This window comes from Brachyistius frenatus, unplaced genomic scaffold, assembly GCF_029030835.1.
Source record: "Brachyistius frenatus isolate BFR_SWC_R1_liver_20210118 unplaced genomic scaffold, ASM2903083v1 Contig_7, whole genome shotgun sequence".
Classification (NCBI taxonomy): Eukaryota; Metazoa; Chordata; class Actinopteri; family Embiotocidae; genus Brachyistius; species Brachyistius frenatus.
The window spans coordinates 5,482,770-5,495,940 of NW_027210606.1; the positions used below are offsets into that span (position 1 = coordinate 5,482,770).

The 13,171-nt window shown below is 40.9% G+C and overlaps 2 protein-coding genes across 2 annotated transcripts in view; both read right to left on the reverse strand.

The window, feature by feature from the left end:
• sorbs2a (sorbin and SH3 domain containing 2a) overlaps nucleotides 1-13,171 on the reverse strand; it is a 49,617-nt gene that overhangs the window by 16,895 nt on the left and 19,551 nt on the right. Inside the window, exons 4-14 of the mRNA XM_069689192.1 lie at nucleotides 12,274-12,363; nucleotides 10,958-10,984; nucleotides 10,677-10,801; nucleotides 8,680-9,099; nucleotides 6,469-6,595; nucleotides 5,991-6,166; nucleotides 4,188-4,254; nucleotides 3,265-3,315; nucleotides 2,926-3,139; nucleotides 2,521-2,635; nucleotides 215-286 (exon numbers count right to left, since the gene is read on the reverse strand). Coding sequence (XP_069545293.1) covers nucleotides 215-286; nucleotides 2,521-2,635; nucleotides 2,926-3,139; nucleotides 3,265-3,315; nucleotides 4,188-4,254; nucleotides 5,991-6,166; nucleotides 6,469-6,595; nucleotides 8,680-9,099; nucleotides 10,677-10,801; nucleotides 10,958-10,984; nucleotides 12,274-12,363 — 1,484 coding nt within the window. The remainder of the gene's footprint in view (nucleotides 1-214; nucleotides 287-2,520; nucleotides 2,636-2,925; nucleotides 3,140-3,264; nucleotides 3,316-4,187; nucleotides 4,255-5,990; nucleotides 6,167-6,468; nucleotides 6,596-8,679; nucleotides 9,100-10,676; nucleotides 10,802-10,957; nucleotides 10,985-12,273; nucleotides 12,364-13,171) is intronic.
• LOC138615672 (putative uncharacterized protein DDB_G0290521) lies at nucleotides 9,113-10,513 on the reverse strand. The gene is made up of 2 exons (XM_069689429.1): nucleotides 10,475-10,513; nucleotides 9,113-10,392 (listed from the first exon to the last, which is right to left on the reverse strand). The coding sequence occupies exons 1-2, from the start codon at nucleotides 10,511-10,513 to the stop codon at nucleotides 9,727-9,729; spliced, it is 705 nt and encodes a 234-aa protein (XP_069545530.1). The 3' UTR covers nucleotides 9,113-9,726.

Genomic DNA, 13,171 nt, shown 5'->3' on the forward strand with positions numbered 1-13,171 from the left:
CAAGGGTGTGTGTGTGTGTGTGTGTGTGTGTGTGGGACGGAGGGGGGGGGGGGGGGTCACAGCACCAAACAAGTACCACATGCCCAAACAACTCGCCCCACCCAATCTAACAGTGGAGACATTAAAAAAAAAAGAAGTAATGGGTGGGGTGGAGAGAGTGGTTGTAGGCCTATGGCAAAGTTGTGGTTGAGGTAGTAGCTAGGCCCCGACTTACCGGCCGCCCAAACTCCAGCTCGGAAAAGAACTTATACCAAGGCTCGTTCTCTAAATCTATGTCATCATAGGTCTGGGAAAGCATGATAGTGACAGAGAGAGGCAGAAGAGGAAAAGACAGAAGAGAGGAAGTGTGGAAAGGAGTCACACACAAAGAGAGACATGGACCTCATGGTTAGGAATGGGCAAAGGTGGCAAAGAGAGATGGGCACAGGATGAACTAGGATGAAGATTTAGACTGGCTCATGGGAACAAAAGTGATGACGCAGAACCCATTTACTTCTGAAGTTTCACTTGTACAGTATATTGGTGACAGTATGAGCATCCCAGTCAGCCAGCCAAGTGCTAAACGCTACCACACTCCAAATAGGGATCCGGCTAAGTGTCAAATATTTTGTTATTCACAAGTGTAAAATACCTGATCAGAGTTAACATAGTGATTATGCTTCGTGTGCTGCAAGGACAGCACCATGAACCATTTAACTGCCACTGACTTTTTAAAATCTTACATCTTTTAAAATCCTATTTATTTTTATATCACTTTTCACTGTTTTTCTTATATATCTTAAAACCTTTGTGCTAGATATCTGATGAAATATACATTGTTCTGTTGATGAAAAGTGCTATACAAATAAACATGTCATCCTTTGAAATGACACAAATCTGCCACATTTTCCCCCTTTAGTCTGCCTCAAAGTTATTCCCCATCGACACATTACACACTAAACCCATTATGTCACAATGCAGACGCCTTTAAAGGCAGATTTAAAAATGTTTTTCTTTACAGTTCAGGACTGAGGTGTAATGTTTACATTGAGAGTTGCCAGCTGTCACAGTGTTTCCTTATCAAATGTTAAATATTATTGGCTGAAAAGACACTGTATATAATGCAATACTTTGCATTCATGGCATACAAATGATGGACAAGTTGCTTTTAGGAGCAAGTTGTTATTTCTGTTGATGTCACATGAGAAATTATAACACTCAGCTCTTCCTTTGTATCACAGAGATGCATTTCCTTATCAAAACAGCCTGCAATAAACTGGGATGTTAAGTACAGTAGGTACATGCAGCGAGTTAATCATCAACTCTTTCCTGTTGGAAGTTTAAACACAACAAAACTCCCACAGCTTTTCCTTCCTGTTTCCATTTACACACGGTCAAAAGGCCTTATTCATTTTCAGAGAGTTTTAATGTTTTTCTAACTGTAGACATGACGCAGTGTTTACCACACGCTCTTTTTGACCTTATTCCCACGTGAAAATGGGAGTTTTCATGCCAAGTGAAATGCTGCCAGGAGATGTTTTGTCGGTGTTGTTGCGTTACATCTCTCTGGCTAAAAGGAGAATTTAGCTTTCAGAAAAATTAGTCACCTTGTAAAAAAAAAAAAAAAAAAAGTGAGGCCTGGAGCAAAAAGTGCCAATCAAACAGATACAATAGACACAGACTCCAAAACAAAACAGCGACACAACAAAAGTGCGAGAAAAACGTTTCTTTTAAACATAATTGCTCAAATGGATGCTTCACCACTGAGGATGTTTTAGGGTGGCCTTTTTGTACCTTGGATAATAGAGAAAAAAAAGTAGTAATCAGACAGCAGTTTAGCCTGTGTGGGTACTCTCTCTACAGCTCTCTCTTTTTATTGCCTCTGTCTATCAGGGACTGACTCATGCATTATTGCCCGGGGAGCGCTCGCTGCAGTCATCACATTAAACATCTGTGACACCTTCACAAAAACCTCTTGCTTCTTACTCTTTTGCAAAAGATCCTCATCTGTAACTACATTAATTCCTCGGTCCTTATCTCAAGTGCGTCATAGCTATTATTTTTGCCTCTCAACGCAGTCATTATCTCTGCTGTCTGCTTTGTCATTCACCCCACACATAAGCCAACAGCCAGTACAGTCAGTCGAGGTTGGAGTGCTGGAAACATTCGCTTTTTAACGCCCACATGGTCTCTGACAGAGATTAATGCAATAGTCCATAGAAAAATAACATGTCTACCGGACTAGTACACAAGAGAGATACATTTGTTTGTGACTATCTTCTCACTCCCACAAGGCCGTTAGTTTTGAAACCTAATTGCTGCAGGGTTATATTACACAATGTTATCTCATGTTTAGATGTTTATCTCGAGTTGAGCATCTTTTACTGAACAATAACAAGCATTGCCTTAAAGAAATCACCAGATCTTCAGATTAAGAAACTCTAATAAATTTATTCTCGCAACATGTCGGAGTGAAGTCAGTAAGAGAAGCACTTCTCAAAGGATTCAGAGGTGAAATGTCAGTATTTCAGAGATACTCACTGGTCTTTCATGCTCCAGAATAGAGGACTTCCCAGGCTCGTACTCAAAAATACTCTTGGGCTCTGCTCGGTACTTGCGTGTGTCCACTTTTCTGTCAGGAGGACCCCAAACATTCCTGGTGCAGGGAAATCAAAAAAAAAGTTTTTTAGAAAACAGATAAACACTTTGTTAGTTATTTTTAAGCAATTTTTAATCTGATAATTAAAGGTGACCCGAAATTGAGATGTGAACAAAGAGTTTCTGTCAAAGATTTTAATATACTACAAAAATAACAAATTACATCATCCCATTTACTAAGTCATGTACAAGAAGTCGGGGGGTGGTACAATTTTGTGGTGCTCTTATTGATTAAAAGCAAATATCTCAACAATACTGAGGTGTAATAAATGAGGAAGTTCATCTTGCATGTCTGGTGAATCTTTCTCCCGGTCGCTGTCTCTGGCTCTGAGTTGGAGGAGGGATGGCATGGGTGGAGGTGGCGGGGGTACAGGGGATGGCGAAGGCTCTCGAGGTCCCAGATGCCCTCCGTTGTCTGAGGGGCTCTTGGACAGAGGCCTGTATGTATGTGTCCGAGGAGCTGGGTGGGCCATGGTGGTGCTGGTTGACGGGCTGTAGTCATCTGTTCAGGATAGGATGGAGGAGACGGCGGTAATGAGGCCAGTAAGCCAGAAAGGAGGACACGTGTTAGGAGGAAATGGCTTTTTGTATGAAACACAACTACTGTTAACAAAGAGAAGATCTCACCGTTGTTTATGACAGCATATGATGCATTGTATGTGTCAGAATAGTCATCATCTGTAGAGGAAAAGGTACGAAGACTGATTTGGGATACATGCACAAACACTTTGTAGGGTACAGGTTACACGTTTGTAATGTCCTCAGAGAAAGCACCTTTAAGCAGCTTGAACATAACAGCTGCAAATCATTTTAAACAGGGATTATTTTTCCCAGTAGAAGTATCAAAACCTCCAAAACATCATGATCCACTTTACCTTTATCTATCCACAAGTTCAGGAGCAAGTTTACATTTTTTTTTTTTTTTTTACATTTTTGAGCTTCTTTGAATCATGTGATTCAGAGTGAACTGAATCTGACAAGAGCAGCAACAGAAACAGGAAACTATCCCCAAGAGCCACCTTTCAATTCTACAGGAGAAAACCCTCTAAAGATACACTCTGAGTGATACTGGAATATTGCCTTGTAAACCCACTACATTATGCGACTATTCAGGGAGCCATAGGCATTCTCTGTGATGCATCAAGACCATCACAATCCCACATAATCCTGACGTAGTCCGTGTGTGTGTGTGTGTTTTGTATTTGTTGTTGCAGAAGAAGCCTGAGCAGTTTGTAACAAACAAGCCTTGTACTGATTGTGCGATTCTGTCAAGCCCATAAAATTGGAGCAGATTTCCCAGGACAGCTCCGTCTCTATTAGAGGTTTCTCTCGATCCGCCTCCTCTCCAGACTCTCTTGCTCTCATCTAATGAGTTCTGGCCCAGGGTCTGTTTAGGTCTTTTGGATTTAACAAGAACTGACACGCACAGACACACAAACATCCACACACGCGTACGAGCAGCATGCATACATGAGTGATTCCACTGAAAATGTCTGATGATCAAATCGCAGCTTATGATAGGACATTTCAGTGTTTCAGTGAAGCCTTACCTGCTTTGTGAACTTTGTGAATCTGTTTGAACATAGTTTTGTACCAGTCCTTAGGCCTATCCACAGTCTGTGGAGAGAGAAATAACCATAAAGATTCATGAGCCGTAAAATGTAACATAAACTGGAAAGCTCAAGTTCGGAACTATAAAGGATCCCCACAATTTTATAGGACATTAAGGAGCTAAGAAAACCCACAGTCTTTTTCTGCTATTCATATTACTCACACAGATAATCTAACTTATCATGCTGAGGCATGAATAAATTATTTATAAAGGTTCATTTATTATATCTGGAGACATTTCAAACCCTGCTTGTTCAATCAAAAAATAAGAATATTGTTATAATAAATCACCTTTTTCTTATCCAAGATAAATATTCTTGTCAAGAATGATTAAAACTTGGAAATATTATGTAACTATTAAACTTGTGTTAAAATGTCATGGTGGGATATATTTGATTTATCTATAATATATTTGGTCTGTACTTGAATAAGAAACAAGTCTCAAAAGTGGATTACATATTTTTCCTCTCAGTCACATCTTGGACATCTAGGTAATAAAATATAACTTATTGACATATTGTGTTTCAATTACATATTGGTAATTATTAAACAAAAGCTTGGGGTGGACATTTGGTGGATATTTTCTTTCAGGAAGACCTCAAAGATTGAATTTATTTTTGTTAATATAGTGTAGGTTACAAATATGAAAAGTGCATTGCATCGACTCCTATCTCATCACCTCTGGATCAAAAACAATAACCAGATCCAAATCTGGTTATGTTATAACATTTTTACTGCTTACTAAAAACATAGAAGTGAAAAACAAAGGATGCCTCAACATTTAAAAAAAAATAATAAAAAAATAAAAAAAATCTTAATTTCCACATTCTTGATTTATAAAAGGCCACAGTAACCAAACATATAGCTGCTATAGCATGTAACTTCCTAAACAACTATGGTAGTCTTTTACACTATAGAGTTACAGAAGCCATGTTGCCACAAAACGTAAAGGCTCATGTTGCTGTGCCTAAAAAAAATCCAGGTGAAATCCTGGTATGTGTGTCTTTGTGGAAACACGATGGCTCTAACAGCCACTTCAAAAAAGAGCTATCAAATGGCAGTGAGACTTAATCCTCTCTTTATGCAGTAGCACTGAACACTGCCTGGATTCTGGTCAGAGAAGAGGCAGTTTGGCTCCACAGTGAAGGAGTGTGTGTGACTGTGAATGTAGCATTGGCACAGCAAAGAGACGGGCCAATTACCGCTTCACTCTCCACGGTTACCAAAGCGAGTGGCCACAAAAATGTTTGTCTGCTCACAAGAAGGAGCATCTGTTTTTCTTCTTTCCTGCTTTTTATCCGTTTCAACTTGTCTCTTTGCTTTTATTGCTCGTCTCACATTCTTCCTCTTTCTCTCTCTCTTATTCCGTAATTCAGCATGGCCGCCATTAAATGCTACTCTTCAAGAAACGGATGACTGAGAGAAGTGTTAATGCATGGAAAGCCTCAGAGATAACACACTGGCACACACTTTGACAAGTAATCAGGGAAGACTTTGCGGCACCAAAGCAAAGGCCTCGTCTTATAACTAGCACACAGAGGAAGAGTAAAAAAAAAAAAGATAGAGAGAGTGAGGGATGAAAAAGGGCTTTTAATATGGGGTCAAAAGCTGCTGACAGCTGGAAGTAATCCCTCTCTAGTGAACCTGATCATATATCAACACAGCAGAAATGGGTCAAAAGACACTCCTGCGCTACACTACAGCAACTAACTGAAGCGGTCAAAGAGATGTGCTTAGCTCACCGTGCGAATGGCGATGGGGATGCCAGACTCATCCACGGGGCCGATGCCTTCATAATGGGGGGCTTTAACGACGGACACTTTTTTTTCTTCCTCTGAGAAACGAGCGATGGGCACAGTGCTGCTGATGCTGGTGTGGCCTGACATCACAGACTCTCTGGTGACTGACTCGCTGCCTTCTACAAGAAGGAAGAAAGGAGAGAGAAGAGACAGACATGACACCTTGTTCTAGAAAAAAAATCCAAAATTTGTCGTCCACATTTCAATGGTTCTGTCTCCTTCTAATGGATCTACAGTACACATCATATTCTGCAAACCTTACTTACTTTGACTTCTCCAAATGTATACTCCTTAACTCCTCAACTGATAAAAAGCAGTGATAATGAATACTTTTAAGCATGTCTTATGGAGCAGTAACATCACTAAATAACTGCTGGCAAATGACCAGATATCCTTGGCTCAAACAAAAACAGTGATTCACCTGAACTCCTGCTCTGTCTCTGGAGCCCAGTGTGGAGTGAGGCCGGGGGCGGAGGGTAGGCTGGAGGAGACAAGGGCCTCTGTGGGTGACTAGTACTTCCATTCATAGAGTGAGAGAGGAACTGGCCCTAGGAGTGACCCACAAGCCAGAAACAGCGTAGTAAGATACAACCAATAACGGATGAGAGTAAAATGTACAATACTAAAAAGTCTTGCAGAACTTAAACATTAGATCAAGAATGTGAATGCAAAAAAACATTGAGCAGACAGCAGAATGATTAGTTTTATAAATACAACATTAGTCATTACATTGCTACAAGCATTTATAGGGGCAGAAGAACCAGGTCAAATAGAGGAAGGAATGGGCTGGTAAACATATATTGGATCTGATGTGATTCATAGGAAGTGCTGAATCTCAATGTAAGAACAGTTAGTGAGGGAAAAGTTACTAAATCACTTCAAAACAGAAAATATTAAAACAGAAAACTCCTCGACATTCACTTAAATCTCATTATAAATTAGTTGACATCAAACTCTTGACATAAACAAGACAGTAGACATGATATATTCATAATGGGAGGCTTTTCTGAAAAACGCTTTCGCATACAACATGACACAGGAATAAATTATTTCATCTGACAGAATAATACATTGGAACTTAATTTTAAGGCTTGCATGTTCACTCCAAAGATTCATGGTGAGATGAGGTAAAACTGATGACCACCTTGAGGCAAAAATGAGAATGTATCGCTTCAAATTAAAGGTCCCATATTTTACTGTTTTGTGGTGTTTTATTTGTAGTCTTGAAATACATAAGATATTTAGTGATTTTAAATACTCAACCCATCTCAATATAGTTTTAAATTGACCATTTTAAGCTTCTCTCTGGAGCTCTACCAAGAACAGGCTGTGATGTGTCGGGAGTCTTTAAGGCACACTGATATCAATGACCCTCTCTTCTGATTGGCCGACTCTTTTTATGACATCACAAACGTACAGAAGTCCAAATGGCAGAGTTGCTACACACGTGTTATGCGCATTTCTCTGTGAACCGAGGGTTTTGACACATTCATCGTATTTATATACAACTGTACTTACTATATAATCCAAAAGGAAATATATATATACACACACAATATGGGACCTTTAAAGAAAAAAGTGATCTCTCTGTTTACCGTCGACATGACAATGTTTCTTGCCACCATATTATAGCAGTAAGTCCTAACTTTGAACAAAATGAACAATTCAATGACAGAGTAGATTACGGCTGCAGTTACTGTAATTCTAATGCCACAGCCAACGAACTCAAAGCAATGGCTTCAATTTAACTTCTGTAATATGGTTCCAGATTCAATGACCACATCTTAGATTCTGTAAGCATTTCAAAAGTCAGATGTTGCCTTTGTGGGTGGATGATTTCTTGGTTAGAGAACCAACTCTGCCTAATCAGCATCTCTGTGAGAGAGGATTTGTGGTCGAACAACAACACTGGATATTTGTCACTTAATTGCACTGACGGAAGATGCAAGTCCGGAGGCTTGAAGTATAAAGACTTAAGGCAATGTAACATTGATTGGCACAATGGATGCAAATTGCTCGGAAAATGTCAGACGAAATAATGCAGGCCGAACAAAACGACAATTCAGTTTCAATATCAGTCTTGAATAGCTGGGAACACAACATGCACATGCAAAGTCAAGCCATAATCTAAAGATATAACATTATTTGTCAGGGTCCCTTACATCTGCTCACTGGTAAAGTAACTACAGTCCTGACACATGTTAAACAGTAAAAACAAAAACATCCTCCCCTTAAAAAAACAACAGTCCTTTAAAATGCTTATAACCTGTAGCTAATGGCATCCAACAGGGTTCTTCACCCTGCTGCAACTTGACTGAAAAATGACTGTCACATCATGAATTTTTGATGTGAACTGAGACAGTGTTATTGCAAAGAATAGCAAGAAAAAAGGCATACCAACGAGACACAGACAAGCACACATAGACAGAGTTCTAATGACAGACAGGTGTGAATTGAATTTTGGTGTCTGACAGGTAGGGTGTAGTTGATGGTTAGTGAAAGGTACAAACTGGTAGTAATCACACGGTTTGTAGAGGTTTGGTTCAGCCATCCAAATGAGTGGGAGGAGGGCAGGACCGATTTGTTTTTGGTAGTGATGTGCGTTATAGAGGTGACTTGTTTGGATAATTACGTTAGTGACAGTGGGTGCTGCAGCAGTGGAGGCCACAGAGGTTGTTAGCGCATCATCAGGGCCAGCAGTGGATGTGTAGGTGGAGACATGGCTGAGGGTGGGCGATGGCGTGGGTGAGGCGCCAGGTGAGTCCAGGCTACAGATCTGCAGCTCGTCCAGCAGACCCGCCGTGGATGACGAGTAGTGGCTGAGAGCTGACACCGTCACAGGGGAAGCCGTGGGCGACGCACCGATGCTCAAATTGCTGACAGCGGTAAGGCTCGGCCTGCTCAGCGCAACGGCCGTGCTGCCAGCTCCACTGGGAACATATGGGGTGGGTGATAGGGCTTTGGGCATTAGGCCTGGCAGGTAGTCGAGCGAATCTGAGCTGTGGCAGCGATAGGGGGAGTGCCGCGCTGTGGGGTCAGGGGAGGGAGGCCCCTGGTGTCGGAGTAAGAGGGAGTTGATATGAAAGGGAGGAAACGAGGAGAGTGCTTAGTGATATCACTTATTAGCCACATTGTCACTGTGAGGGATGTGTGGAAATAACATGTGAGCCTAACAGGAGGCGAAAATGCTGATGTGAAGACACACAGTGTCATGAGGCCGCAGCATCATCTTCTGAAACGTGATTAATGCTGAAAATTGAAGAGGCTCTGTTAGTTCAAACTCTGTGGAAGGCAGCAAATTATAACTCGTAAACAATAAATGAAACACTTAATTATCACACAGACAGTAAAAATTCACACAAATGTCATATCACAGTTTGGTTGTTGGATTGGTAGCTTCAAGAGTAACAAACTAAAGGGCAACACACACAAGTAGCAGATTATGTGCATCAAATCACCCAACGGCTTTTTTTTTTTTTTTTCCAAGAAATGCGAGTGTCCCATTGTGCCAGCTGCTGTACCCTCGACTACTTCTTCTGTTATGTGCACCAAATGATGTGATGCTGCTGGTGTGTCACCCTTTAGTCACTCTTGATGTCACCAAGTCATCAACACAGTGATTGCATTATAAAGTACTTAAAATCTACAACACGACTGCTGCATTAGTCACGGTATGTAGTCACTTATGTACCAACAGTTCTGCAGGTGAAGGTCTTGGTGGAATTGCAGGCGGAGGCTTTGTCATCTCCACCAGGGATGGAGCCGGGGTTGGGGTTGGGGTTGGGGTTTGGTTCGGGGCTTGATCTGGGACCTTGACTTCCACTCTGGGATTTGCTGCATTTTTCAGATTCTCTGTGCCCAAGTGGACAGAAAGCGAAGTTGTCTGTGTCGAGGGGTGAGGGAGGGTGGGGCCTTTTCGTGGAGGTGGGGAAGTGAGTGGAGGAGAACATGTGGTCGGGGTCTTCAGTTGGGGATCAATATAAGAGGTGGAGTGAGCAGGTGGGTCAGGGATGGTGACAGGGGTTAGCTTAAGGGAAGACACTTTACGTTCCTGTATATTAGCAGTGGCCGATGCATTTAAATTGCTAATATCATTAGGGACGGTGGACGGATTTGCCTGTTGGAGTGGGTTTGTACGGGTCTCTGAGTAGGAGTAAGAAGCTGTGCTTCTAACAGTGTGGGACTCTTTTAAAACTGCTTTCTCATTCTTAGTGAATGTTAGCATTCCAGGACTCAAATCATTAGCCAGGGCAATCAGCGAGCTGTAGTCTGGTGGATTAGTGCCAGTGGGCGAGAGGTGAAAACTTTCTCTCCTGGGGGGTGGCAATGGCACGGGACTGATATCCTTGTTAGCCAATTAAAAAGCAGCAGCCATTGTAAGTTCAAACGACAACAACAAGAAAAATCATCAGCAAAAAGCTTGATACCATGAACAAATACAGTGTTGTTCTGGGTGAATTATCCATAATTATGGTTTGTGTTCTCATTAAGAATAACCTTTTCTCACAGAGACTTTTGCAAGGCAATAATGTTACAACACGACATGATATGAGCCTTAATTACACAGCAGTTTAACAGAAAAAGGGCCAAATGTCAAGCTGTATCAGTCCAGTGTGTCAGATATGTTACCTGTGTGGGTGACTTCTTGTCCTGCAGGTTGGGTCTGACGCTGCGGAAGCCTTTGGCAGCGAGAGATGAGTTACTTGCGTCTCCATTCTTAAGGCCGTCTGTTACACTCCGTGACCGCCAAGAGTCTGGAGATCAAATTTAATCATATTAACATTATTTTCTGCACTGTGTTTATAGTACATTATCTTGTCTCATATTGGTTATTTCATAGCTTTTTTTTTTGTCATGTGTAATATTAGGAGTCTCCACCAGAATTACCCTGAAGAAGAACAGAGACTTACCCACATCCGACGAGTGAGAATCACTCCCTGGAGAACAGAGAAGACACGGCAATAATAAGTGACGAGACTGACTGTGTGGTCACATTCATCCCTGGAACAAGTTCTACAACGTAAGATTACACCGAAAGGAGCTGTCATCTCTTGTGAGAATGTTTAGGATGACAAAGAGTGTGACAGGGGAGACGGGTAGAAGACTCGGCGGTAAAGAGCACAAGACCGAAAAATAATTGCTCAAGGATTACATGACTTATTCTAATGTGACACAGTTCACGATATCACCCGCTGTGCCAACATTTTAGGATACGCGAGTATAAGTGAACTCTGTTCTCTTAACCAGCAACCACCAAGACAAACATTTGCAAACTACCAATTACCAAGAACGACTTCTGCTTCAGTTTTAACAACTATTAATCTAGTAAAAATTTGCAGCTAGACTAGTGCATGCAATATAGACAAAAAAGGGTTTCAGAATTTGAAAGTAACTGTAAAGAAATGCAAATCAAGAAATACAAAGGCTCTTGGTGGCAACAAAAAGTGTTTGGAAGCTGTAATATCCGTCAAAAGGCAGATGAATAAATACTGACAGTTAGGAGCCAAAAATTACTGCACATGCCACAATTACTATTCAACTGTTCCCATGTTTGAAGTTTGTTAATTACAGAGTAATTGAGCGTTAATATTTGAAGACTGCAGGCGTTGTATTTCCACCTAAAAAACAACTAAGTATATAATTTACCTTGGGCTTGGACTGTACAATGAATCTACTGTGACTGCATAAAACTGAACTATGGATCAGGAAGAATGAAGCATTTCAGTCAACACAAAATGCCCATCCACAGATATTTCCACTTTTTCAAGAGGAAGAGTGAAATATACTACACACACAGTGAGGGAATGACATGGGGCAGTATGAGAGCACGCCATATGGCTTTCAAAAGGAGGGCAGATTCACATCAACATCGGTGGGTACAGTACGACTGATTTAGGAAGCAAAACGAGCCAAAGAAAGAAAACACTAAACACAGGATAACAAAAGAATTATACAATGAACTGATTAGAAAAAAATAGCATCCCCAAGTCTAAACATTGCTTTAAGCATACCAAGGCAGCCACAGCATTTCAAATATGCTCAAGCCATATCAGGTTGATGAAGCCAGAACATTTTCAATAGCAACAAGTCACTTTGTGAAGACTTACCTCATGCTTTGACCGATAGTTTAGCCCAGACAACACCCGGAGTGGCCTGTATTTTAGGTACTTGGTAAACAGTCCTTATTCCAACAAGTGTTACTTTGTGTGTTTGTGAGTGTTAGTACCTGTGGCTAGATTTGGTGAGCTCTGGACCCTCTTCATGGGAGAGAGTACGAATGACAAGGCCACGCTTTTGCGAGCACATCCTCCGCTATCTGAGAAATCACAGCCGGGCACGGTGATCATCGAGGCAGAAGCAAAAGCACATGCGTGTACATGCAATAACACAAGGACATTTACGAACAAATGCACCCAGCCAGGAAAACAAATTATGTAAATAATGCAATTAGAGGCAAAGCACATGCATTTCAAGGGTCTAATTTGTACTGAGAGCTCAAAAAAAACAAATGAGCTCAGGATTTGTCTTGAAAAGGGTCAGGACAGGTAAGCAAATCGAAGTACAGTGAACCCTCGCTATAACGCGGTTCACCTTTCACGGTCTCGCTGCTTCACGGATTTGCATCGTGCATTGAAATCACATTACGACTATATGTAACGTAGATATATTTAATGTCCAGTTCTATCTATTTCAATTGTAAAATAAAGGTTACTACTTCACGGATTTTGCCTATCACGGTTTCTATTTGGAACGTAACCCCCGCGAAAAACGAGGGTTCACTGTACACAAATTGATATGATATGGTATTAGTTTACACTAACCTAAATATAAATAAAGTAAAAAAAAAAAAAAAAAAAAAATAGACAAACTAATTGCGTGACCAGAGTTGCAACTGAATTAGGTTACAAAAATCACAAACAGGATCACAAATTTAGTAGGACTGATGGGATAATTAAAATCAACAATGTTAATAATTTAGACTCAGTGTAGCTAAACACTAATACCTTTCTGTTTACTGGCATAATGTCACAAGTTGGAAACACCCCCATTGACTGATCTATGGTGAAATAACTTCACTTCTCATGAGTAAAAGGTTTTCTTTCTAAATGCTTTTCTCACTGAAG